Source organism: Anser brachyrhynchus (assembly GCF_964034855.1).
Source record: "Anser brachyrhynchus genome assembly, chromosome: 5".
NCBI classification, from domain to species: domain Eukaryota; kingdom Metazoa; phylum Chordata; class Aves; order Anseriformes; family Anatidae; genus Anser; species Anser brachyrhynchus.
Window position 1 is genome coordinate 41,801,032 of NC_137699.1, and position 24,563 is coordinate 41,825,594.

Genomic DNA, 24,563 nt, shown 5'->3' on the forward strand with positions numbered 1-24,563 from the left:
AAGGATAATGAAAATGCCCAGTGTCTATGACTCCAGTAGATCACAAGTGCTTCCTAAAGTTAAAGAACAGCTAAAATAAAAATGTGCTGGGAGACACTTTTATACCAAGCATTTTTCCCCTCAGGGGATTTGAAAAGAGAGAGGCAGGAGCTGCGTGGCCACTTCCACTGGGAGGATGCAAAGAGGAGACCAGGACGGGTGAGGCTACACTGGTAGGACAGAAAAGCCATTGTGAAGGAAGGGAAAGCACAGGTGTGACCTGATCAGTGTGAATGCACCAAAGTCTGTCTAGACAAAGGGCAAGGTGGCTTTGAACCAGGTGCTGGGTAAAATGATGCACAACATGCGACAGAAATGGAGGGGAAGTGACATCTCACTGCAGGCTGAGGGGGCGGTGATAACACTTTCTGCTGGGATTCAGGCTGTCCATGGACACAGAAAAAGGCTGGCAGAAAGTCATGACTGGGTGAAGAACCAAGGCAGCCCAACGTGCATGCTCAGGATGATGGATGTTTGCAAACAGGTGGGAGAAGAGGAAAAATTCAGCATTGAGGATAATGCAGCAGAATGATGGAAGAAGGCAAAGGATGAGTTGGATCGGGAAAATGTGAGAAGGATCTGAAGCCACCGAGGTGCCTCCCCCCGGAGAACATCTGAGTCATTTGGGTGATGAAAGCTCACATAAAGCCAATATTTACTCTGGCCATGACAGGCTGAAAAAGGTTGCCAGAGATTAATCACAGGGGTATTGAAATATAAGCGTCCAGTGACTTAAGTCCACTGGACTTACTGAAATATAATTTCTGTTTCAAAGCTCTGGTAGCTTGCGGAGTGGCAAAGAGTGAGAGAAGGCATATCAAAAAGCAGACAGCCAAGCAAAGAGTTTTGTAGCTCAGTGACCAAAGTTGTGAGGACTTGGCAGAGCTGTCCTCACACAACACCCTAGTGGGCAGGTGATGAAGTGTTTGGAGCAAAGCAAGAAAAACACCAAGAAACTCCAGTCCATACAAGCATTCTCATATAACCCACAGCCCTGTACCTGTCCTTGGGCAGGGATGCGAAGCTACGTCTGAAAGAAGCAAGGGAAGGAGGGTGGTGGACAAAGAGTGATGAGAACATGGCCTCAAGCTGAGACGCAGCCTCTGTGCACCAACCAGGCCCTGCAGATCCTCCTCCAGAGACCAGGAGAGCCCTCACTCTGCAGGAAGGCAGGAGCCTTCGGGCCTGACCTTGGAGGCCTACAAGGCTGAGGAGGGGAAGGACGGGGAGCTGCTTCCCCTCTGCTCTGGGCTTTTTGTGCTGACCTGGGGCTGCAGTCCCAGCCTTGGGTTGGCGTCCCACTGGTGAATTAGCCCCATGAGTGGACCTGGGAGCCATGCTGCGGTCTGTTTGTCCTTGTCAAGGTACGTGCTGTGGAGGAGCTGCTGCCCCAGCTTTGTGAGACGGGTGCCTTAGGCTCTCTCTTAGTTTAACGCCTTTGGTTGGGGTAGGGCAGGCAGGGATGAGGTGTGCGGTTTCTTGCCCATGAGCGGTGAGAGGTGCTCTAGCTACCGAGGAAGCGGGCAGAGGTATGGGTCCGAGCAGCTGTTTCAGCACCTCTGATGCCATAACCAGCTGTCTCAATGCCATAACCAGGTGTTTCTCCAACATGCAACACTCCCGGCCCTACCCTGCTTCAAGGACGCAGCTCAGCGCCAACCCTGAGCCCCCTCCATGCACCCCTATTTCCCGCGGACCACGCGTTTCCCCCGGAGCCCGGTCGGAGCAGGGAAGCCGGGGAAGCCGTTGTTCTCCCCCGGGGGCCGGGGCCGGGGCCGGAGCCGCGCTCCCGTGCCCGTGCCCCCCGAGCCCACCTCCCCGCGGCCTCCCGGGGGCCAAGCGGGGCCCGGGCCTTGCCCCACCGGGCAGCGGCCCCTCCGCCGCCGGTGCCGGCTTTTTGGCATCCCTAATCGCGGCTGGCCCCTGTGATTGGCTGCGCCGCTCTGACCCCGCTCGGGCTCCCGGCTGGGCGGATAAAAGGGGCCTGAGCCGGGGGCTCCCAGGCATTCCCGGAGCGGGCACCAGGGACCGACGGCCGCAGCATGACGGGCAAAGCGGGCGCGGCGCTGGCCCCCAGCCTGCCCGGCAAGCCCAAGCCCGACGGCGCGGCCGCCGCCGCCGCCCCGCCGCCACCGCCTCCGCCGCCCCCCGCGGCGGGGGCCAAGCCCAGCTCCGGGCCCACCCCTCCCCGCTGCACCGGTTTCGGCATCCAGGAGATCCTGGGCTTGAACAAGGAGCCGCCGTCGCACCCGCGGGCCGCCCTGGACTCGCTGCCCGCCGGGCACCTGCTGGCGGCCCGCTCCGTCCTCAGCCCCGCCGGGGTGGGCGGCGTGGGCATGGGGCTGCTGGGGGCCGGCGGCATCCCCGGCTTCTACACGCAGCCCACCTTCCTGGAGGTGCTCTCCGACCCCCAGAGCGTCCACCTGCAGCCGCTGGCCCGGGCCCCCGGGCAGCTGGACAGCAGCCAGACGGCCAGCTCAGGTAGGCACGGCCCCGGCCCCCGGCGACCCCCCCCCCCCCCGGCCCCTTTCGTTTCGGCCCCGAGGAGGAGGAGGAAGAGAACGGGGGAGGTGGGCACCGCACCCACCCCCGGCCGGGGCCGCGGCCGCGCTGCGATGGAGGGGCCGGGGGCGCCGAGCCCTGGCTGAGCGGCCCCCCCCGCGGTCCCGGCGGCCCCATTTCGTTGCCGGGGAATTAGGGGCCGCCCGGCAGCCCCTTCCTAGACGGCGGCAGCCTCCCGCCGCCCTGCCCGCTGGCCCTACTCCTCCCAGGCCGCCTCGGGTCCCCCCGGAGCGCCGGGCGGCGGTGCCCGGCCCCGACCCCATCCCCGGGGGTCCCGGCAAGCGGGGCACTGCTCCTCGCATCGAAACGGGGGGCCCGGTTCCGACCCCCGGCTGCTCCTTCGGGGCCTTGCCGGCGCCGCCTTGCCCGCAGCACCCCCCGGCCTGGGCACCCCTGGGGACGCGGGGCGGCGGCGGCCGGCTGCCAGCTCTGCCCGGGGTTATTTTTGTTATCATTTTTTTCCCGGTACCTGCCTCAACCCTTCTCTTTCTTCCCCTCCCCGGTGTTTCTGCGGGCTCCCCGCAGCGGGGCGGGGGGCAGCGGGTGCCCCGGGGCGGGGAGGGGGCCGCGGCTCCTTCTTTTTCCTACGGTTTTGTTGAGACCGCGGGGGCTTCGCCTTCGAGCCTCGCGGCAGCGGCAGCCCCGGCGAACGACTCCGGGGCAGAGAAGGGACAGCGGGAGCCCGGTGCCGGCCAGGAGCCATCCCCCGGCAGGGGACGAGCTCCCGGGGCCCCCGGCTCGGGACCAGCGGCGGGGCCGGGCTGGAGGCAGCGCCCGGCTGCGGGGCCCCGTCCGCGGCTCGATCGCAACGAAATCCTCGGCCGGAGCCGCAGGAACGAGCGGAGCCGCCGGGCCCGGGCCGGCCGGCGGGGGCCCGGCGGGGAGGGAGCCTCAGCCCACGGCCGCTGCCCTTCTCTCCGCAGATTCCGAAGATGTCTCCTCCAGCGACCGGAAAATGTCCAAATCCTCCCTCAGCCAGAGCAAGAAACGAAAGAAGAGGCGGCACAGGTAAGCGAGGGGCCGCCGGCACCGGCAGCGCCGGGCACCGCCGCGGGATGCTGCAGCCGGGCGAAGCTGCCCGGCCCCGGCAGCCCGGGGCTCCCCCCCGGCTCTCCTTTCTTTTTCTTCCTTCTCCGCGATAAATCGGACCTGGGACGTGGCCGTAAGGAGCAGGGAACCGGCCGCAGGTGCCGTTTGATTTCGTTTCCCTGGCCGCAGTTAAACAGCCCAAAGTGGCCCCTGCTCCGCCTCTAGCAACCTTACCGTGGGCTGTCAATTGCGGTCAAGATTTAAGCATTTTATTACTTATAAATAAATGTTTTGCCAATAGATTAAATGGTCGGGAAGCAGGGTGCCTGCTTCCCGAAGCTGAAGAAGGCTGCTGAATTGTTTAAGGAAACGAAAATCCACTCTGGGAGGTAGTTATGGGATTTGCTTTCCCCTCCGGAGCGGTCTGGGTAACGCACTTTGCCTGACTTCTCCCACAGTTAAAATGGGATTGAATCACCTACGCTTTACAAATGGAAACGAAAAATCCCGTGCAGGGTCCTGGCATTGCCGTGGCCGGAGAGTCAGGACAAAGGAAGGCCAGACACCTTCACCGTGGGTGATTTAGGAATAATTAAATCAATCCCGCCACGATGCAGGAAGGGTGGATTAAAAGATGCCCCAGTGAAAGCTTAGCGGGATGCGGGGTGGAAGGAGGCCGGCTGTCCCAGGAGGGTCCTGCTTTTCGTGCAACAGGAGGCTTGGTCTGGAGGGCACATCCCAAATCAGGGGTTCCTCCTGAGGAAATGTCGCAAGTTTGCGTGCTCCGGTATCAGTTCGGATTCGTTTCCTTACTGGGCTGGGAGACAGCACAGCAGGAATGGGTACACAGGTCATGGTTGGGATGGATGAGAGGAAATGAATTTCAGATTGGTTTGATTTTCATTTCTAGACAGCACCAAACCTGTAACATTTATCTGTAGTTGTGTATTCTGTAATAAATGGTTAAGAGCTCTAGTTGTACCAAGCACAGAGGCAGATGACAGGCCGATAGTCCGCAAATAGCTGCAGGATGTAAACAGCAAAAGGCAGCACGCATTGTGCATTGCAACGGAGACAGGGGCTGAGAAGGGGGAACTTAGGCTGGATGTCAGGCAAAACCCTCCCGCTGGTGCGCCTCGCTGGGCTTCGGTGCCCTTCTCGCAGGAGGGTGCAGGGGGATGCTTCAAATCTAACCTGGATCAAAATCGGAATCGTCTTTCCTCTGGCCCCAGGGAGAGAAAATGCAGGAGCTGGTGTGCCTCTGCTGTCCCGAGAGCTCACAGATTTGTCAGAGCCGAAGGAAAACAGTTTGAAAAGAGAATGGATTTAGGAGTGAATTTAAACAAGGATCTGATTGCAGGCAGGTCCCTCGCATTTGCATGCTGCTTTGTTAGTAATGTTATTGATCTGACAGAATCATTTCGATTCTGAATAGCAGAGGATATTGCTGAGGCTTTCTGTTTATGCTCTGTTATGCTCTCTAGAATTGTACGGCTTTTCTGAAATTCTTATTTTTAAAAATGACTTTTTTCCTCCCTCTTTCCTTCCCTCTTCTGGGACTTACATGTTTCTTAGTTTGGTAATATATTTAGGCATTTACTTTGAACAAAGGCTGCAGGGTTTTGTTATTGTTGTTGATTTCTTTTTTTTTTTTTTGGTGGTGGTGATGGTTGGCTATGTTTTGTTATTTTTTTTGCCATTGGATTGTTGATAGCTTTTACTGAAAATTGCATTTTGCATACAGTAGGGTTGGAGGGTGGGAATTTTAACAATTTTAACCCTCGGGGGAGTGGAAACGGTGTGAGATCCCTCATCCATCCCCCGGAGAAGGGCTTTCATCCGTCTCAGCTTTCCAGCTGCTGATTTTTCAATCTGGCTGTCCCGAGCTGAGAACTGGCTGTGCCAAGGCGGGCTGGGCTGCTGCCCGCCCAGGGCGGCCCAGGAGGATTTCCAGAGGATAATGGGGTAATGCAAACTGGCAGAGAGCAGCTAATGGGATATCGGTGTGGGTGCAACCCGTGTAAAGGCAGAGGAAGGGAGTTTGCACTGCTCCTGGAGGGGCACCGTCTCAGGGAAGGGCTGGATTAAAGCAGGAGGGAGCAGAGTGGAGGACAAAAAGCTCTGGAGGATTCAGGCTAGGACCAGGCTCCGGGGGAGGATGGCTTTGGCTAAGGAAGAGGCTAAGGGAAGCAACTGGGAAAGGGACTCAGACACCCTCTGAGACAGGGTGCAGAGCGGACACTGATTTATCTCAGCACAACCAAAGGGTTAAGTTAAGAAGCCTCTGGATGCAGGAGGAGGGGGCGGCTGTTGGCCAGGGCTGGTTGTGGTCCTGGTGTCGGGCGCGAGGGATGGGGACACCCCCAGGGTCCCAAAGGTGGAAGTAGGGCTGGGGTGGGAGGGCAGCTGCCATCACGGGTGCTCGCTGCTGGGGGGTGATGCTTCCAGCAGGAGGTCCCCGAAGGGGAAGGTGATTTGTAACTGCCCAGAGAGCTGTCTTCTGGCATTTTCTGGTTCTCCTTTCACCCTGGCACCTGACCTTTTGTGCTTAGAAACACAGGAGGCGGTGGGGGGAAAGGCTATGCATTATCAGGTTGCTCAGGTTTCTGCAGCATCTGTGTCCATTTCTCTGACTCTTCGTCTCCTTTGCTTCTTATGTTTTTGATCAAAGAGTTTTGCTCCCTTCAGGACAATCTTCACATCCTACCAACTGGAGGAGCTGGAAAAGGCCTTCAATGAGGCCCACTACCCTGACGTGTATGCTAGAGAGATGTTGGCCATGAAAACAGAGTTGCCAGAAGACAGGATACAGGTAACCGTACCTCCTGCCCCTCCTTGTCCTGCCCCTCCTGGCCACATTCATCCCTCCCTGAAGAAAAGGCAGTGCCGTGGGATGGATCACATGTATCTGAATAAATCTCCATGGGCTGTCCCCTCCCTGCTTTAAATGTGCGGGCAGCCAGACCAGCTGTTCTTTGGTGCTTTGTGTTTGGTGTTTGTCTGCCAACATGTGTTACATGTGGCGTGTTGTAATGGTGATTCGGAGTGTGTGCAGCAGAGGGAATCCTAAATCACTGAAGGGGAACTGGTGTGCGAGGAAAGACTGCAGAGTTTTGAGGTATTAGTGGTGGAGGTAACAAGAGCTTCCTGGAGACCAGGTCTAGACGGACAGCATGGGTGGGAAAGGGCTCGTCTGTGCCTCCTTGGGCACAGGAGGGTGCGCAGGGACGTGGCAGGCAGCTGGCACCATCGGGGGTGGCAGTGCGGTGGGGTGAGTCCCAGGCGGGCGTTTGCACCATCTTGTCCACTGCATTTGCCTCTTCAAAGCTTCCCTGAAGGTTTCTGGGGATCTTTCCTTTTAATTATTTTTAATGTTTGGGCATTAATCATGTGCCTGTCCTGTTGTGCCACTGAGGAGGCAGAACAAGGCCGTGTGGAGTATTGCCACTGCATGGCAAATCCTCTAGTGGCAAGGAGCAGCCCGAGCAGCGAGGCTGTGCCAGCACCAGCCTTCGGCATGTGGCAGCCTGCGTGCAAGCAGTCAGGACAGCCCAAAGAGCTGGAGAAGATTTGCACTGGCTGTGTAGTGTGGGAAGCAGAATGTGCTTTGACAGGCCCAACATGAAGCTCACAAGGGTGGACCCCAGCAGCTGCTGCTGCCTCCCCATGTCCTGCTCCCACCAGGCTGATGCAAAAGGCACAGGAATGTAATGGCTAATTTACAAAAGCAAGTTATGCTTCTTATCCCGTTGTGCTAGCAGGACTGCTGCTGACCTAGGCTCTTGTAGATACCCTGTGTGCTGAGAGGACTTCCACCAGAGTTCGAAAATGATGGCCGTTCACCCAAAATCCTAGCTGATACATTAGGATTTTGCTCTGAGCAACAGGCCCCATGGTTTGCCTCTAGAGGGAGTGGGCTGGATGGAGGGTCACTTCTCCACTAGTGACCCCTGATGAGTTGAGAGGGAAGAGACCTGTTAGAAGCTGAGTGTTGCCTGCATCCACCGTCTGATGCTGGGCTGGGAAGAAGATCCTTTGGTTTCCTGTAAAGGGTCTCTTCAAGGAAGAGCTTCAGCTGGCTCTCACTACAGCAAGGCTGAGGGAGATGTTACAGCAGACAGGGCAGAGCTGCACGCTGCAGGTACTGCATCAGTATCTGGGGCATCCTAGTGCAGAGAGCCAGTATTTTATCTGACTTAGGAGGGAAGTAGTGGCCAAGTCATTTCAGCTCTCTCTGATGTGCTGCCTGTCATTATGCTGATGAGCAAATGCAACTCTTCCTCTACTGGAGAGTTGTTAAACCTAAAGTGAGACAGCCCCAGAGATCAGGTCAGACTTGGACAGCAGAAGCCCCCTGTGACGTGGCTGTCCTGAACATCAGGTGCTGCTAATGGCACAAGTATCACAGGAGAAAGCATTCCTGAGTGACGCTTTCACTCATTATGAAAGGGGATATCAAGAGAAACAGCAGGATTTCTGTGGCATCGACTGTGTGAGAGCCAGAGCATCACGCCAGGGTGAGTGTCAGGACCATGTAAGAGTCCCAAGCACTACTGATGGGGGAGAAGTGTCCGTTCCCACTGATCTTCCCAGCAGGTCAGCACCAGACTGTCTCTTACCACATACTCTATGAAATCTTCTTGTCCATACCTTTCATTTTGTGTCACAAGCCATGACAAGATGATTCCAAGCTTTGGTCATGTTTCTTGATGTTTCACCTTGCTTCCATTTTTACTTAGCTCCCTTTGTATGAGCTTGTTTTTCCCCTTGTTATAGCACTTGAACTCTTTAAATCTGAACTGTTCACCTGTTTTCTTCTCCTGGCTATCACTTTTGGCTTTCATCATTGCCTAAGCAAGCTGTGAAGATCTTTTCTTAAACCATTCTTCATAAGTAACACATTATTCTCTTAAACATGTGGAGGTTCTGGTTTGAAAGCCATCCTGTCTGCCAGTCCTGGTCTTAAGGGACTTGACACTTCAAGCTTTTTTTAGGAAGCTTTTTCTCCTCAGGCTTTTCCCTGCAGTATTCTGGGTTCCAAATGGCATTTTACAAGGATAGTAATGGCCCAGCCAGCTCAGACACTGGTGAGAGGTGGATGTTAGAGAAGAGTATGAGAGCAGGGCTAGTGTCTAGTGATGTTTACCAAGTACTTTGACAGTGTCCTGGCATTGCGAACACATGTAAATATTTTAACATCTCATGGCAGGGACTTCCACAGCAGGACTGCATGAGTGAAGTAAATCATGCTTTGAATCTATTAACATCATTTAATGTCACATACTTCTCCCCTTGGAAGAGACAGCTGACAATTAATCTTTACTCCCTTCTTCATAATATTTATAATTTCACGTCATCTTGTTCTTGTTTTTTTTTTCTCTGAATGTGTTTATAACTGCTCAAGGGAACTCTGTATTTTTGCATTTTCTTTGTAGCTTGTACTTCCTCCCATCTTTCAGCATTGTTCTCTCCCTCTTGTTGGTCCTTAATGAAAGTGTTTTCTAAGATTGTTGTGAACATCACATGCTGTGGGCTCTCACAGCATTTCATGTGGGTTCCCACAGGATCCACACCAAAGAGTGATATCTCCCCCTTATTTTCATTCATGGGATTATTTCTCAGGAGGTAGTAGTCAAAGAGAAAGTAAATCACCTATGAAATTCAATATGAAAGTGAAATTCAGAGAGTGCAATTGAGAGAATGATATATAGGAACTGCTTGCGTGTAAAACCTTCAGCAGAACACTACAAATAGCCATCAGAGGCCAAGAAAGTTATTGGTTTGAGAGAACATTGAATTCAGGAAAAATATTCAAATCTTCCATTTAAAGAGAAGATGAGCATGTATTTATTTTTTTTTTCAAGGCAGCATTCTTTTGCATTGCATGTATCTTCTCCCTGTATTGAGCTGGCTGCTCCTAGAAGGAACGTGAGCACCCTCCCACTGGGCAACATGGGAAAAGGATTTAATTTTCCTAGTGAGACACCAGTCAGACCAAATGTCACTGTGGCCATTTTGCAAAGCACTTGAAAAAGACTACATTAATCAACGCATTTAAAAGAATATTCAGAAGAGTTGAAGTGCTGCTATTAAAATAAACCCAGGCCATTCTGTAAAATGCAGGTGGGATAAATAGATTTCTGTGGGGAAGTACATCCTTAATGGACAACTTGAAGTGTTCAAAATGGCCTCAAGCTGACAAGTATTCTAACACCTGACTTAAATCAGTGTCTTTCTCAAAACAGATACTCTTAAATGTAACGTGGATTTTTAGATAAGTTATCCCTATTGAATTTATTAATGTGACATTTCCAAATTTTAAATGCCACTATATAAAATATCAAAGGTCGGTAACAGTTTGATTTGGGATTATTGAAATAACTGTGTATGTTTGTCACTGCAGTATGTCTCTTACTGATCAAATGCATCAATTAATCAGATCAGGATTTGCAAAGCATAAAATCTTGACTGCCATCATGGGGACACTACATTCACTTTTGAAGCAAAATAATAATTAAAAAAATAGAATGAAAATAGCAAAAAAGGACACTTTTTTAAATTGATAAATGAATATATGGTGCTTATGTGGATGAAGTGTTTTCGGACAATTAAAATTTCTCAAGCAAGCAAAAGGAAAGCCATGGAGGTGTTTGTGCCATGTTTGGGGAGTGGGGATTATCTGTGTATCCAGCAAGAGGTCACTCAGCTAAAAGGTCAATTTTGGCTGAAAACAAAAGAAAACCAACTAAAGCTGTAATTGGAAATGTATTGTTTTGGTTGCTATCAGATTAACACATTTCAGTATCACTGTGTAGCCTGTTAGAAGCAGAATGGGGATGGAAGAGCCAGGAGGGGCAGTTATTTGGAGGGAAACATTCACACCAAGAGTATTTTTCCAGAAAAAGAGGCTTAGCTTGCTTCAGTTGTGCAGATATGTTCAGTATTTAGGGATGAATGTAATTTGGAAAGACGTGAAGAACCTGTATTGCACTGAGCAGGAGCTCGGTAGTGAACCCATGGAGTCCCATCAAGAAACACGATACAAAGTGAGAAGGAAGAACTGGCTCTGTGCAGCTCCAGCAGCCCTGGCTTCTCGCTTTCCCAGCTTGCTGAAGAGCATTGCTGCAGGTGCTGCTGGAGCACTGGGATCTGGTCACTTCATCCTGCCCTGCTGCCCATGCCTGCTGTGAGCTGTTCCTGCTCCCATCTGTTTCCAGCTCTCTGTGGGTACAGGAACCCTGCTGAGATACCCCAGCATCTCCTTTGCCCAGCTGTATTTAAAACACAGCTCCTGGATGCAAGACACTGATAAAGAGGATCCTGGCCGCCAGGGCTTGCAGTACAATCAGAAAAGTATTATTTTTGCAAAGGAATGAATTTTAGTCCTAATCCCACAGCATAAGTGTGGAATGGGGATGATTGCTCCATGCGGTCACTGACCTTTCCTGAGTCTCTGCCTGGAATGGCTGCCAAGGCGTTTCTTAGTGCTGCACAAAGTGCTGTTTCTGTTGATTTTTCTAAGGTTTTGAGGTTCCAGTCTATCACAATTACTCTCAACAGGTGAGGACTGGTGAGGCTATTCTTGCTAAAACTTTGGTTTATTCTCACACTTGTGCCAGAACGAGGCACAGGGCCAATGGGTTCCCACCCATTTCTCTACAAAGCAGATTCATGGCAGTCATGTAACTGGAGATAAATTACCAGGGTGAGTTTTACCAATTACCAGGGTGAGATTACCAAGGTGATGGAGAAGCTGAAAGAATTGCTCCTGTGTGAGATACAACCATTTCAATACCTTTATTCTTATTTTATTTTTTTAAGAGCCATGCAAGAAGTTAATCATGCGATAGAGTTGAGGAGCCAGTGCTGGCTACCTTTCTCAATAATTCCTGAGCACTGGGGCAAGCCACGGCAGTGCGATACCAGATAAATGTCATTAACTTCCCCTATGCTTTTAGAGACGTAGGAAGTGTACAAGTGAGAGCAATAAAACTAATCAAACTTACTGGCTTGGTGAGAATATGATTATGAATGTTTCTCATGGCGTATGGTGCATCTCTGCCTCCATGTCTTTAATTGGTATGTGAGGAGTTCATCTACTTTGCTGCCTCTTCAATATCATGCTTGTGTAGTTGATCTAAATTCATATTAATTTCCATTTTTCAATTAAGAGTTGTTTAATTTGGCCCTTTCTGTAATGGAGTGTTTTCATTACCCTTTAACTGTGGCCCATTTTCAGCCCATGTGCTAGAACTTCGTTTATGAGTTAATTACCAGAGCCGTAAACAGAGGGGCTGGGTGGTGTGCAAGTGCAGGGCTCTGTGCAAGCCTTCCCAGAGGGATTACCAGCTGAAAAGTTTTACACTGCATGAATTTGTGCAGAGAGAGGGAAAAATGAGACGGGAAAGAAAATGGCAGGCCTGAGACATCTCCTCAGCTTACTGTGAAATGGGGACTTTCCTGCATGTCGCTAGACCATGCAGGTACCTGCCCAGCTTGTGGGATTTTCCCTGGTAGAACGGGAGCTGTGGATGCAATTTAAAAGACTTTTTTTTTGTTGTTTGTTTGTGCAGAGTTGCAGGCATGGAGGTATGTACACTTGGTATACCCAGGTACCACTTTTTCCCTCCATGTCCAGTCCCTGAGTTCCATCAGCTACAGACCAAATTTCCAAATGGGACAGAAAATCAAACTAAAACAACCTTACATGTCCTAGTCTGCTACCTTATACTGTGTTCCTTGCAAGATGATTATGGCTATCACAACATAAAAACCACTGAGAGGAAAGACAGGTACCCAACAAAATATACCATAGCCCACTGCTGTGAAGTGCCTTTGTAAGGACTTTCTCCATCACGGGTGGGAGAACGAGGAATGGCTCTGCAGGGTTAATGCCAGGCTATGACTACTCAGGCTCTCTTCCCCACGTTTATCCCACTGTTTTCTTAACAAAAGTAGTAACAACTCTCTGAGTTATATTAGGCACTGTGGTACCTTGGTCACTTAAGCTCATCTGGAAACTCTACCCTCAATCTCTTTGCTAGGAATACTTGCATTCACTCCTCCTTTAAATGAAGAACTTTCTTTTCTCTCCTCTGATGCCTCTGCAATTTTTCACAACTTATTTAAAAAAATAAATAAAAAATAGGGCAGCCCAGCAAGTTCAATAGTTAATTCCCCTCCAGCCTTTGGATGCCTGGCAGAGGGACCAACTGATGGCTGTGTGTTCAGGTTTTCCTTTAATGACCCTTTATTATAAAGTTTTCCTCCTTTCCTGACTTTGAATACAGATTTTTTTAACAGTTCAATAACAGAGGCACTTTAGAGACACAGTTAATTTACTCTTCCCTTTATTTCTTAATGGATCTATTTTTCTGCATAGTGTTTATCGTTTACCTTGATAGATCTCAACAAGTTCTTCTGATTCTTCTGGCAGCACAACCTCCTCTGCCTTTTTCACTGTTGTTCTTTGTGGGTGTTCGGTGAGCCTGGATTTGCATGGGCCTGTGAACAAACGTCAAAAATACTCCTGTCTTCCTCATGCACCAAGCTGCTCAGAAGTCTTGTCCTCGATAGACATGCAGATGACCTTTATCTGCATGTGTGGAGATGGCAGGTCCTTCTGAGGAGGAGAAAAGAGGACCTGAGATGGAGAACAAACACGATACAATATCCTACAGCAAGACAGCTTCCAGAGACCACCTCTTTGGTGCAAACCTGCTTTGGCAGGGGGGTTGGACCCGATGATCTCTCGAGGTCCCTTCCAACCCCTACAATTCTGTGATTCTGTGACCTCCACCAGAGGCTTTGGGAAAGCATGCGGTGCTCCTCTGCCTGCTGGGGGTGGCATTACCCCAGGAGCTGCAAGAGGTGTTCAGCTCAGGGTCTGCCCAGTGTGAGAGGCAGTTTGCTCCCCACTTTCTCTTTCTGTGGGTTTCTGTTAGGCTCCCAGCTGTCTGAGCAAAGGCCGAGCTGAGTAAATACGTGTGCAGTGTTGTTGGTGGAGAAACAACCCTGTGACTGACAGCAAGGTTTCAGCAGCTAAGTGTGCAACAGAGGGAGGGTGCCTGCCTCGGAGACCTTAGCCCGGGTGGCCTAAGCGTGGGGCACGCCTGGGAATGCCCTGCTGAGCTCGGATGTGCTGCCCTGCTGGGAGCAGTGTCCACGAGCAGCTTGTGTTTTGCCAGCCCTGTGGGTTGCACCATTCGTTGTGCTGTGCACTAGCCCAAGGTGACAAGGCCAGCTACAGGCTTCAGTGACACAGCTACAGTGACTGGCCAGAGCATGAGCCTTCTGGAGCCGTGAGGTGCCATGTAAAAAGTTCTGGTGTCCAAGGAAGGCTGATGTCCCAGGCTCTGATTTTAGTGCCCTTTGAAAGGCTTAAGGAAGGGGGATGTGCCATTTCTCCTCTTAATACCTTGACTCACCTTGCTCCAAGCTGGAGGTGACAACATGATGTGTCTCCGCATGTTCACAGAGAGTGTTGTTTATGGATGTTTATGAAGACCCACAGTAAGGTTTCCTCTATGCCAGAGGAGGTACAGAGCAGCTTTAGCATGGGAAAATGAGGCAAAATTGGGTTACATCATGGAAAAGGATACCAGCTTGGTTAATGGAGGTCAAGCTTACCGTCAGCATTGCGAGCACCTGCAGGAAGATGTTCTGTGCAGCGTCACCCCTTGTGCCAATGGCAAATGTCTCCCTGGGTTGGTGTGGACAGGGATGATGGGTGCACCCTTGCCAGCTTTTCTGTGTCTATTTTGCATCCACACCCCTGATGTTTTTCCTTTCCTTTCCAACAAGTGTGAGAAAACATGCTACTGCATGAACTGGAAGGCCAGGTGAAAACCTCAGGTTTGCCAGGGGGACACAATTAAGACACGTTCCCTGGTCACAAGGGATTTTTGCCTCCTTACACCCCCTTATTTGTCTTTGGATTTTTATCTTTGACTCTGTGCAAGGGATGGGAGGATTAGGGTCACAGCAGTTGGAGAATGCACTGAGGCCTGTAGTGAGGTGAGATATTTACAGCTCTGGCTGCATTACTCAGAGTGCAAAAAATAGCTATATCACACCCACTTTGTGCTGTTCAAAGTGGGATTCAGAGGCAGGCATGGCTTGCAAAAGCTGCAGCACGGTGTTGCCAGACACACTGTTGGTGGTTGTCATACCGAGCCTGTTCAGAGTGCCTTGTGCTAGCCTAGCTTAGAGGATACCCAGGCTTGGACGAACCACTGCCTCTTTGCTCAAGAGGGGTGAGTCCTGTCTCACAGCTCATCTCAGCCTGTCTGGCTGGATCTGTTGGCCAAGTGGGTCAGACACGACTCCAGCTATCAGCAGGAAGGGCTCTTGCCATGACGCTTGTGGGAACTGCTCTTTCTAACGTGAGCTCAGAAAGTTCTTTCCTAGTGTCAGTAAGTGGAGGGATGATGAGCCCGTGATCAGCCATGCAGGCCATGTGCAACCTTTACTACTCTCATTTAACTTCATATCCGTTTTACACCAGCCATAGAAAGTGATGTCACCATAAACAGTGCCAATAATTTTGACATTACTTTTGAAAAGACATCAGTAAACTGTTGCCAGGCATACACGAGTGGTGCAGTCTCCACCAGCAGCCTGGGGACAGGAACCTTTCCTGGGACAGTCGCTGCAGAGCAGGGATTCAGGAAAATCCCAGGACCCTGTCAGGCCTTACACTGTCATGACAATTCATTATAAACCCCAGAACACGTAAGTGTGGATGGGGAGATGCCCAGGGGAAGATATAAGGTCATTTCTTGCATTCCCACATCCTCAGATTGGACCCTGGCCATGTCTGGGACAAGGGTGAGGACATCACTGTTTTTTTCAGTGGAGGTTTTCACTTTATCTACTCTCTGTTTAGAGGCTTGCATTGGAAAGCGAGAAAGCAACCCTCGACCTGGCAAAGGAACGTGCTGGCGTGTCCGTGTGTCCGTGTCTGTGTGTCTGTGCATTTGCTTGTGGCCATCTAGTGGACGTTCCTTCCAGCATGCACTGCCTTGGTCTGGGACCATCTCGTGCTCAATCCGTCAGGCTCGTTAATTGAAAGAGCCCTGCTGGAATACTACGTCAAAGGTAGCACGTGAGATTTGGTGAAGCAAAAATTCACCATTATGTAGCCTGGTGTTTTCCTTTAAAGGATGAAGAATGAAGGAATATTAACTTCTTTGTCATTGTTGATAGAAAGACAAAACACAGCCATAGCCAGTACCAGCTCCCCTGGCTGTGTTCCCCAGCTTGGAAAGCAGAAGCCGAGAAAATGAGAGAAAATGAGCGTAACCAATAAAAAATTTAGGTTGTGCTTGGGCACAGAAGCAGTACAGAGCCACACACTAGATACCTTAAAATATCCCTTTGCTGATTGAGATTCCTGGTCCATGGGTAGCCTCAGGCAGATTTCATTCTTTAGCAGACAGTGTTTCAGGAGCTGATTAGGTAAACAAACTAACTAATATGATGAATGCGGATAACAAGGACACACCGAGTCTCATGTCCCTTTGCAAAATGAGAGATTCCTCCTACCACAATTTGCTCTTCTGCACCATCAATAATACGAAGGAGTATCAGTCATCGTTTGGGATTCAGAGGAGGAGCCTGGCAAGAATAACCTTCCTAGTCTTTACTCCAAGGTGCTGTAACCCTGCGGTGTGGTGCGTAGTGCCTAAGATTGGACTGCCCTGGGCAGTGGACACTGGGGATGAGAATTAGATGAGGATTAGGATCGGAAACATTCCCGTTTGTAAGGCTTTCCAGTACTGCTGGTTTTGGTAAGGGGTCGGAGAAGGACAGGCATGTGGAACAAGCATCCAGGAGATGATGCTGATGGTGCTGGCATTTGCTACAAGTGTGCGCACACGGGCCAAACCCCGATGCTAGTGTGTCCTGTGGCGAAGAAAATGCCTCCGTTGGGATGGTGTCACAGCATGGGAACAGCTGTACTGCTGGTAGCGATCGGCAGAGATAAAAGTTTCACGAGCACTGAACGTTGAAAATACCATTCCTACGTCAGTGAATTACACCCCTTTCCTGCCTAATGAAGGACAGGCAGGAAGCAGGGCCAGGTCTTTTTCTAAAGAGAACAGGAAAGACAAGAGATGAGACAGAGAAGTTACACTGACTGCAAACGGAGCGAAGAAGGAGTCTTGCAATCTCCAGTACTGACCAGCTACACACGGCTGGATGTCTGGACCAGGAGAGGACGTGAGTGCTGAGCCTGAGGGTTATGGGGGCGCTCCAATTTTGGAAGCTACGGCAGCACAGCTCGAGCAGCAGTGGGCACAGAGGGCTTCACCTGGGGCGAGGAAGCTCCCTGAGCGCTCTGTGTGTAGATAGAGAGGGTCTAAAGGGAAGCACGGATCAGTTTACCCTCCTGCTCAAGATACTCCATTAGCTTCCTCTGGAGCCTGGCCAGCTTCTCTTCCCTTCCATGCCTTGCTCATCTCCACCCATCGCTATCTCTGCCCCTTCGCTCCCTCTAGCGTTCATCCTTACCCTGCAATATCCTGCAGTGCCTTTTCTTTGCACATCCTTCTGTAATTCAAGTGCTTTTTATACTTCTTTCTTCTTTACATCAGAGAAATGCTTCTTCTTCTCATTCAGCTCCATGTTGAAAACTGATGTGTTTATATGGGCTGGTTCTTGGGTTTTCTGGTCACTGCCTTGCAACACCAAAGAATAGCAAGACAGATCTGCCCTCTTTACTGTTCTGTTTCTGAGGACAGGGTTTCTGAAACAAGCTTCCCATCTTTCACAGAGGTGCTTTTGTGATAATAAAAAGATGTAAATCACCTTGAGCTGTTGACTTTTGGTCCAAAAGACACCTTTGCTCATCAAACCATGATAGCTTTGCAAAAACATCAGATGTGCTTCAGTAAAGGCAGTCTGAAATTAGCAATGGGTTTCAGCTACTGCTCATGAAGCGTGGAAGCGTAAACTCAGTCCTTTCACCATACCCTGTGATGTACCGTGGAGAACCAGAGGAAAGCAAGTGAGAAGAAAGCTGTGTGGTAAATAAGGTGTTTCACAAAGCTGAGCTGACCCATGTGGGGGGAAGGAACAAGTCCAAACATGGACAAACCTAAGCATCCCTTGAGGCAGACCAAATTTTACATCGTGAAGTTGTAGAACAAATATTTGAAAACAAAGACAACTGCAGCCAAAGAAGACACAATCCCAAAACTGCAAGTAAATGAAAGTGAAACAATCTCCAATCAAGGAAGGAGATGTGAGATGCCAATAATCAATAACTGCGTTTTCAGAAGTTGTTACTGAAGCACCAACACTGCTGAAAATACCCCAGAACTACTAACACTGTTGTTTAATTCTTCTCAGACTCAAGGCACAGGAAAATTTTGGTAACATGTTAAGAAATCCAAAGAAAAAGTAAGATTTCCCAGAAGGACGTGCCACTGAAGGAACCATTTTAATGAGGGCAAAATCCCAAGAACAGGCTGCAGAGAATAATATTGCCCATCCAAAATAGTGTGGGGGCTGCAGGTGCTTGGCATGGGGTGGTGGTAGAGATGCGGGTTTGGGTCCTGACCCCAGGAATATTCAATATTGAGCACCACGAGTTTCACACGAGTTCATGCCTGAGGCTGAGATATGGGCACTGGCGTCAAAACAGGTTGGGTAGCCCTCCTCATTCCTGTTATGCTAGAAATTCTGCTGTTTCAAAGTTTCTTTTTTTTTTTCCTCCAGCCAAAACCATGAGGAGATTCCCCTTAAATCTCAAAACTCGATTTGGGAAATCTCAGAATGATCTTCCTGAGGTGTTGATATCATTTTGATTTACTCATTTTTACATGTTACGTGGATGAGATTTAAATACAACATTGAGAAGAAAGCTATAGATAATTCTGATTGCGCTTCCTCTAGCCAGACTCAGCTTTTCCATGTGATTGTATCAGCATTTTTTGACAGATTTTTTTTCTTCCCCACAAATTCCAGTCAAAGTTGGGCTGCTGGCTGCATTTGTTTGTCCATGCTGTTGGAAAAGGGATGCTTTGGGATAGCAGGTTTAGAGGCAGTAGTGGGAGAAGCTACTGCTGTGACATGGCTGAAACCCACCTGGGGAGGAAGACGGGGGCATGGGACATGGGGGAAGATGTTTCGGGTGTCAAGACAGGAGGAAGGGAGAAGGGAGAGGTGATGAAAATATCAGTGAGGAGGCACCTGGGTAAAATGACTGAAGTTTGTTTTAAAAGTGGCCCAATTGGTAACTGATGGAAAAAGCTTTGCCTGGCTGAAAATCCAGGTGTGGTAAGTGGTGACAAGAGGACACATGGATGGAAAGGGAGTGACCCAGTCCCCTTCGGCTCTGCCAGCCTGGCACTGAGACCGAGATCAGGAGGAGCGCACAGCCTGGAGCGAGAGACCCTGCCACAAACCCGTGCATTGTGCAGGCACCCTGCGCTGGGTCTGGCCACAGAAATGGTCGGAGAGGGGATGCTGAGCCCACCTGAGGGTCCTTGCTCTGCTGAGCCCACCTGAGGGTCCTTGCTCTGGTCTGGCTGGATTTACAGCCACCAGAGGTCCAGGGGATTGCCTATCGACAGAAGGAAGGTGTAAGTCAGTTTGCTTTTCATGCAGAGGAGGTGCTGGCATGTCATGTTTCAGGAAGCAGCCTGGCTGTAACATCCCCTCTGCCGTGCACAGCGTGTCTTCTGCCAGGAGAGGTAGGATCACAGCCGCAGAAACGACGTCCCCACTCCCCCGGGGAGACAGATTGTCCCTGTCACACCAGTGCTGGGGTGGCAGGCAGAAGAGGCGAGCTTGCTCTACACCAAAGGGACCTTGTTCCGTGGCGAGGTTGCAGCGAGGCATTGATCTTGTGGTCCCCATGGCGGAGCTGGGGGTCCCAGGCCCTGCCGAAGCCCCCTAGTGTTCCCCCCCGCAGCCCGTGCTCCCCCACAGCTGTAGGCGGTGGAGGCAAGAGAGGGTTAAGCTGTCAGCTCTGTAATGTTAAACAGGTGTCAAAGGCACCTCCATATATCTGCAGATTGAAATCAAATTCTTTGCAGTATAAAAAGATAAATTACCCAGGCGATTCCCGCCTCATCCCACTCATCAGGCCAGCGCCAGACGGCAAGCAATTTTTTTTTTTAATGTGCTAACGACCTAATCAAGCAATCAAGTCGGAGAAGATTGCGGAGTGACCCCGAGCATCCATCTGCCAGCGAGACCCCACCATTCATTTCCATTCTGCCGTGTACTTTCCGGGAAAGGGAGGGAAAAAATAGGAGAAAAAAAAATCCTAAACAAATTAACACCCAATTTTCTGTGAGTCTAATTAGTTAAATGAGGAGGTGTTTGGGGTGTCCGCGGGGAGGGAGGGGCTGCCTCTCGGAGAGGGGACTGGTAACTCCATGGCATTAATTAGCGCAGGTCAATGGCGTGGTTCCCCAGGGACCAGCTGCTTTAATTTCCCGTGATATTTCAGTGCCTGAGGCCCATCGATTCAAACTGAAATTAACTTATTTTTCAATCAGGCCTGGGCTGCCCCTGGGGCTGACTCTTCCTTTGCCTCCTTCTGAATAGACCTCGAGCAATTTTTCATCTAAAGCTGATGCCTCCGCTCTGCAGGAAGGGAGGGGATGCGGGGAGGGAGGAGGGCAGGCAAGACAAGAGGGATGGAAATCGGAGAGCGAGCACTAATAGATTTCTGCGAGCACCCCCCCACTGCCGCCTGCGTCTCCGCTCGCTGCCCCCCAGGTCACAGCTCGGAGATTATTCTGCCAATTTTCTGAGAAGATGAGGGGCTTTTCAAACTGGGAATTCAGGGCGAGCCTTGAGGATCAGCTCCCCCTTCTCCCTCCTCCCCAGAGCATGCCCCCTGGCCCAGCCCTCCCTGCAGGCACCGTGGCGCACAGCCCCTCGCTGCGGCTCAGGCGCCCAGTAAATAATGAAAGAAAATCCCAAGCACGAGAGCCAAAAGCCATTGGAAAAAGACACTGCAATGGCAAATTAATTACATCCTGCAGGGAGGGGTGGGACCTGCTCGCAGGCTTGGCCCTTGTCGCTTCTGCAAGGGAGGGTGTGGAGAGAAATACGCGGCAGCTGCTGCATGGGGGAAAAGCCTCCGTGCTCTCGTGCTCTCAGGAGGGTGTACGTGCACCCTTCCTCATCCCCGTGCACAGGCACGTGTGTGTGTGTGCAGGAGTGGGACCGTCCCACCTCCTGCTCCCATCACCCACGTCCCTGCGTGTCGCCCACCTCAGGTTTGGTTCCAGAACCGCCGGGCCAAGTGGAGGAAGCGGGAGAAGTGCTGGGGCCGGAGCAGCGTGATGGCCGAGTACGGGCTCTACGGCGCCATGGTGCGTCACTCCATCCCGCTGCCCGAGTCCATCCTCAAGTCGGCCAAGGATGGCATCATGGAGTCCTGCGCACCCTGGCTCCTGGGTAAGAGAGCCGCTGCCCTCACGGGTGGGTGGTGAGGGGGTCAGGGTGAAGGGGGGCCATGAGGAGGAAACCTGATGCGGAGAGCATCAAACATGGGCATGGGGGGGACTCGCCCTGTGACACCACTCATCAGCTAGCCCCAAATGCCTGCTGGTGCTTGGACCCTGACCTGCAGGGAGAGGGTGAGCTCCTGCGACAAGCAAGGGGATGAATGCCCTGCCTTGCTTGGGGTCCCTGTGAGGCTGTGTGGGGTGCCGGGAGCCCCCTGTCCTCACCATTGCCCCACTCCCCTTCCCCTGGGGGCCCCCGCAGTCCCTCCTCATGCTCTCAGCACTCAGGAGAGCTGCACCACTGCCTGCTTTTGCTTTGTTTTCTGTGGAGAAGGGGTGGTGGAAGTAGTGGGGCTGCCCTGCTATGCTCTTGCTCTTTGCTTCCCGCTTTCTGACCTTTCAGGCTGATTCTGCCCCAAAACTGGTTTCTGGTGTCCTAACGATGGGCTGTCCTATCCTCCTGTCTGTGTGAAGCTGGGGGAGGCAGGAGGTGGGTTGTGGGAGGAACAAACTGATAGGGAAAGGCAATGGGAGACCCCCCCTGGTTCAAGTAAGCAAATGGCCCTGGGGGTGCAGGCACCCGCTGTGTCTGAGACCCTCCTCCCCACAGAGCCGGGGCTGCCCTTGCACGGGGCCGGAGCACCCGGCTCGCCATGACTGCTGTTTGTAGCAAGGGTTTCTGCTTTTCCTTAATTCTGGCCTCTCTTTATCTTTGCTGTTTTCAGTTCAAGATGGCTTTCCCATGCCCAGGCGCTTTTCTAAACCCGAATACCAACAATTCTTTTTAGGGATGCACAAAAAGTCTCTGGAAGCAGCGGCTGAGGCGGGGAGGAAGACGGAGGTGGAGCGCCAGGCCCTGCCCAAGCTTGACAAGGGTGACAAGGAAGAGAGGGGCCCAGATCCCAAAACCGCCATTTCCCAGGAGGAACTGAGAGAAAACAGCATTGCCGCCCTCAGGGCTAAAGCTCAGGAGCACAGCACCAAAGTCCTGGGGACCATCGCTGGGGACGCCCCCAGGAAGCCAGAGAAAGGGGAGGAGGCGGCGGAGGAAGAGAGGCAGACGGAGAAGTCCAGTGTGTCGCAGAAGGAGGAGAAGCTGATCTAGGGGGGGCAGAGGCAGCAGGAGACAGCCCCGACAGACACTGTGTCCTCCAGGGGCTGAAGCTGGCCAGGCCGCCCCTGCAGGCCCCTCCTGGGGCATGGGGCCCGGCCTCTGTGCATGGGGCAGCCCCAAGGGTCACTCCCCTGGAGCGCAGCCCTGCCCCTCGCTCCTCTGCCCCCAGGGCCTCCCTCACCCCTGCCCCTTCCTCATCTCCATCGCCACCCCAGGGGGGACCGTGGCTCCGGCCCCAGGCCCCATCCAGCCCCCTCCAGGCTGGCTCAGCCTGGCTCACCTCCTCCTCCTGCCCCGTGTTGCTGCTGTGCCCCATGCCCCAGCCATCACCCGCTGCCCCAGCCCTGCCTGCGGCAGGACGAGCCTGTGGCCCTGTTGGCGTGAAATGGCGAGCCTCCGCCGCACGTCTCTCCTGACCCAGCACTGCGGGCTGTGGGTTTGGTGTGGTTCATTTTTGCCTCCTTTATGAGGGGAGACGCAGGCTTTGCCCACAGACGTGATGTCACGTTCCCACCTCGCACCTCCAGGTCACCCCGGCCCACGCAGTCATCTCCTCCACACACGCTCAGGGGCTGAAGCCATCATGGTGGTGGGCGCTAGAGGCCGGTGCCACACTATTTAGCTCAGCATCCCTCGGGCTGCAAGGCCAGGCACCCTCCCTGCAGCTTCTACCTCGCTGCACAGCAAGGCCTGCAGCCCTGGCTGTAAAACACGCTTGGGGCAGGCTGCTCCCGCAGGGCTGGCAGAGACGGCTAGGTGTGTCTGTATCCCAAAGGCCAGAGCCTCCATTGCAGAGAGGTCGAATGCCAGGGAAAACATTTACAGCTTAAATTATTCTAGGAGATAGAACATAATTTGCCAAACTTATTTATGGAATTGAATTTGCCCCGCTTGCCCTCTGAGCGCTAAAGGGAATGACAGCCATGCAGATATGCCCCTGGCACATGCTGTAATGTGTACATATGTCTCCTCGCTGACCCCACACGTGCACACACACACAGACCCACACAGCCAAACCGACTGTTTTTTGCAGTGCCCCATGTTAACATCGCCCTTCCATCCCGGTCAGGCTGTGTTCCCCAAGGAGGGTGTAGGACAGTCACTTCCACGCAGCCCTCTCTGTCCCGCTTTCAGCTGCCAGCACCCTCTCCCCAGAGCTACTGTTTTTATTCTGTCAAAATTGACCCCCTTCATACAGCCCCATCTGTCTTTGTCCCCAGTTTGTTCAAAGTTCAACGTGTTAGATTATAGCCCGCGGTGTGTAAATAATGTATATACAGTGAGAAAAGAATTCAGTATTGAGGTGTTTGAGATATGGAGCTGTAACAACTTCTAGTCATTCAGAACCTGTGATTTATGTGCCATTTTCTGTAAAGATATGAACAAGAATAAAACTAAACTGGAATATTGTGTATGAGTCTGGTCACTTCTTCAAGTCAGATGAATTCAGCCAAAGTGGAGTTGGGTGTCAGGCCTTAGAAAGCATTTCAGCGAGCTCCAAAGCAGCATGCAGAGAGACCGACATCTTCCTGCCCACCCAGATTTGGAGAAGATGGGCTCTCCCTTCTCAGTGAAAGACAAAGCTGGGGAGGGGGCACTCATCCTGGGGGCAGAAACCATGAATTTTTTATTCATCAGTTAGAGAGAAGGGCATAAATGCGGAATTCCAGCCAGGGGAGCGCTGGCTGGAGCGCAGTGGGAACCCACACTGAGTTGTGAGAGGAGCTGAGATATGTATGCTCTGCTAAGGGTCTCTGGGGATGCTCTCATGGAAGACACTGTTGTCTTACAGGGAAAAAAGGCTGAGGTGGAGCAGGTGTGCGTAGGAAATAAGAGACTGTGCTTGTGCAGTGATGAGGATGCGTGGGCTTGGCTTTGTGGAGGTGCTGTAACCTAGAAGGCTGCATTTCTCCAAGAGACAGTGCCTTCATAGGTCTGTATCTAGCGCTGGGGACAGCTTTGATACAAATTCAGGTGTGTCTGGGATGGAAGGACCTGCTGTCAAATAATGACTGTGTACCACGTTGGTGGCCAGCTTATTCACCCGATGTATCGGACCTGCAGACCACGAGGGGTATCGCCACAAAGAGCAAAGAGAACGAGACGTCACTTAGTGCTGTTGGTCCATCCTGCAGCTACAGGCTGGTCCAAACTATTTGGAAGAAGGAAGAGCGTCCAGCCCAGCTTGCTGGAGCAAAGGTGTGCCCCATTTGGCAAAGTTCCCTGTGCTGACTGAGGGTGTCTTGCCTTGGACATGGTCATGGAGCAGGGATCAGCACCCCAGGAAATGGCACGGGCTCACTAAATGTCTTTTGGCCCATGGGAAGGGCTGGTTCTGTTCAGGC

At 51.8% G+C, this 24,563-nt stretch overlaps 1 protein-coding gene across 2 annotated transcripts; it reads left to right on the plus strand.

Moving 5' to 3' along the window:
• Window positions 1–1,051: 1,051 nt before the first annotated feature.
• Window positions 1,052–23,811, plus strand: VSX2 (visual system homeobox 2). 2 transcript variants are annotated; one of them, XM_080595510.1, is made up of 5 exons: window positions 1,052–2,520; window positions 3,525–3,609; window positions 6,319–6,442; window positions 20,874–21,054; window positions 21,830–23,811. In XM_080595510.1, exons 1-5 carry the CDS (start codon window positions 2,082–2,084, stop codon window positions 22,207–22,209), a joined length of 1,209 nt encoding a protein of 402 aa, XP_080451636.1. In that variant the 5' UTR covers window positions 1,052–2,081; the 3' UTR covers window positions 22,210–23,811. The 2 variants fall into 2 exon arrangements, with proteins under 2 accessions (XP_080451636.1, XP_080451637.1); XM_080595511.1 differs by having other exon boundaries at window positions 1,058–2,520; window positions 21,893–23,808.
• The last annotated feature ends 752 nt before the right edge of the window (window positions 23,812–24,563 follow it).

Excerpts from the sequence above, each read along its gene's own strand:
- VSX2 (XM_080595510.1), top strand. The coding sequence starts at position 2,082 with ATGACGGGCAAAGCGGGCGCGGCGCTGGCCCCCAGCCTGCCCGGCAAG. Across the intron at positions 2,521-3,524 it reads CAGCCAGACGGCCAGCTCAG|ATTCCGAAGATGTCTCCTCC; the intron begins GTAGGCACGGCC and ends TTCTCTCCGCAG. Across the intron at positions 21,055-21,829 it reads CTGCGCACCCTGGCTCCTGG|TTCAAGATGGCTTTCCCATG; the intron begins GTAAGAGAGCCG and ends TGCTGTTTTCAG.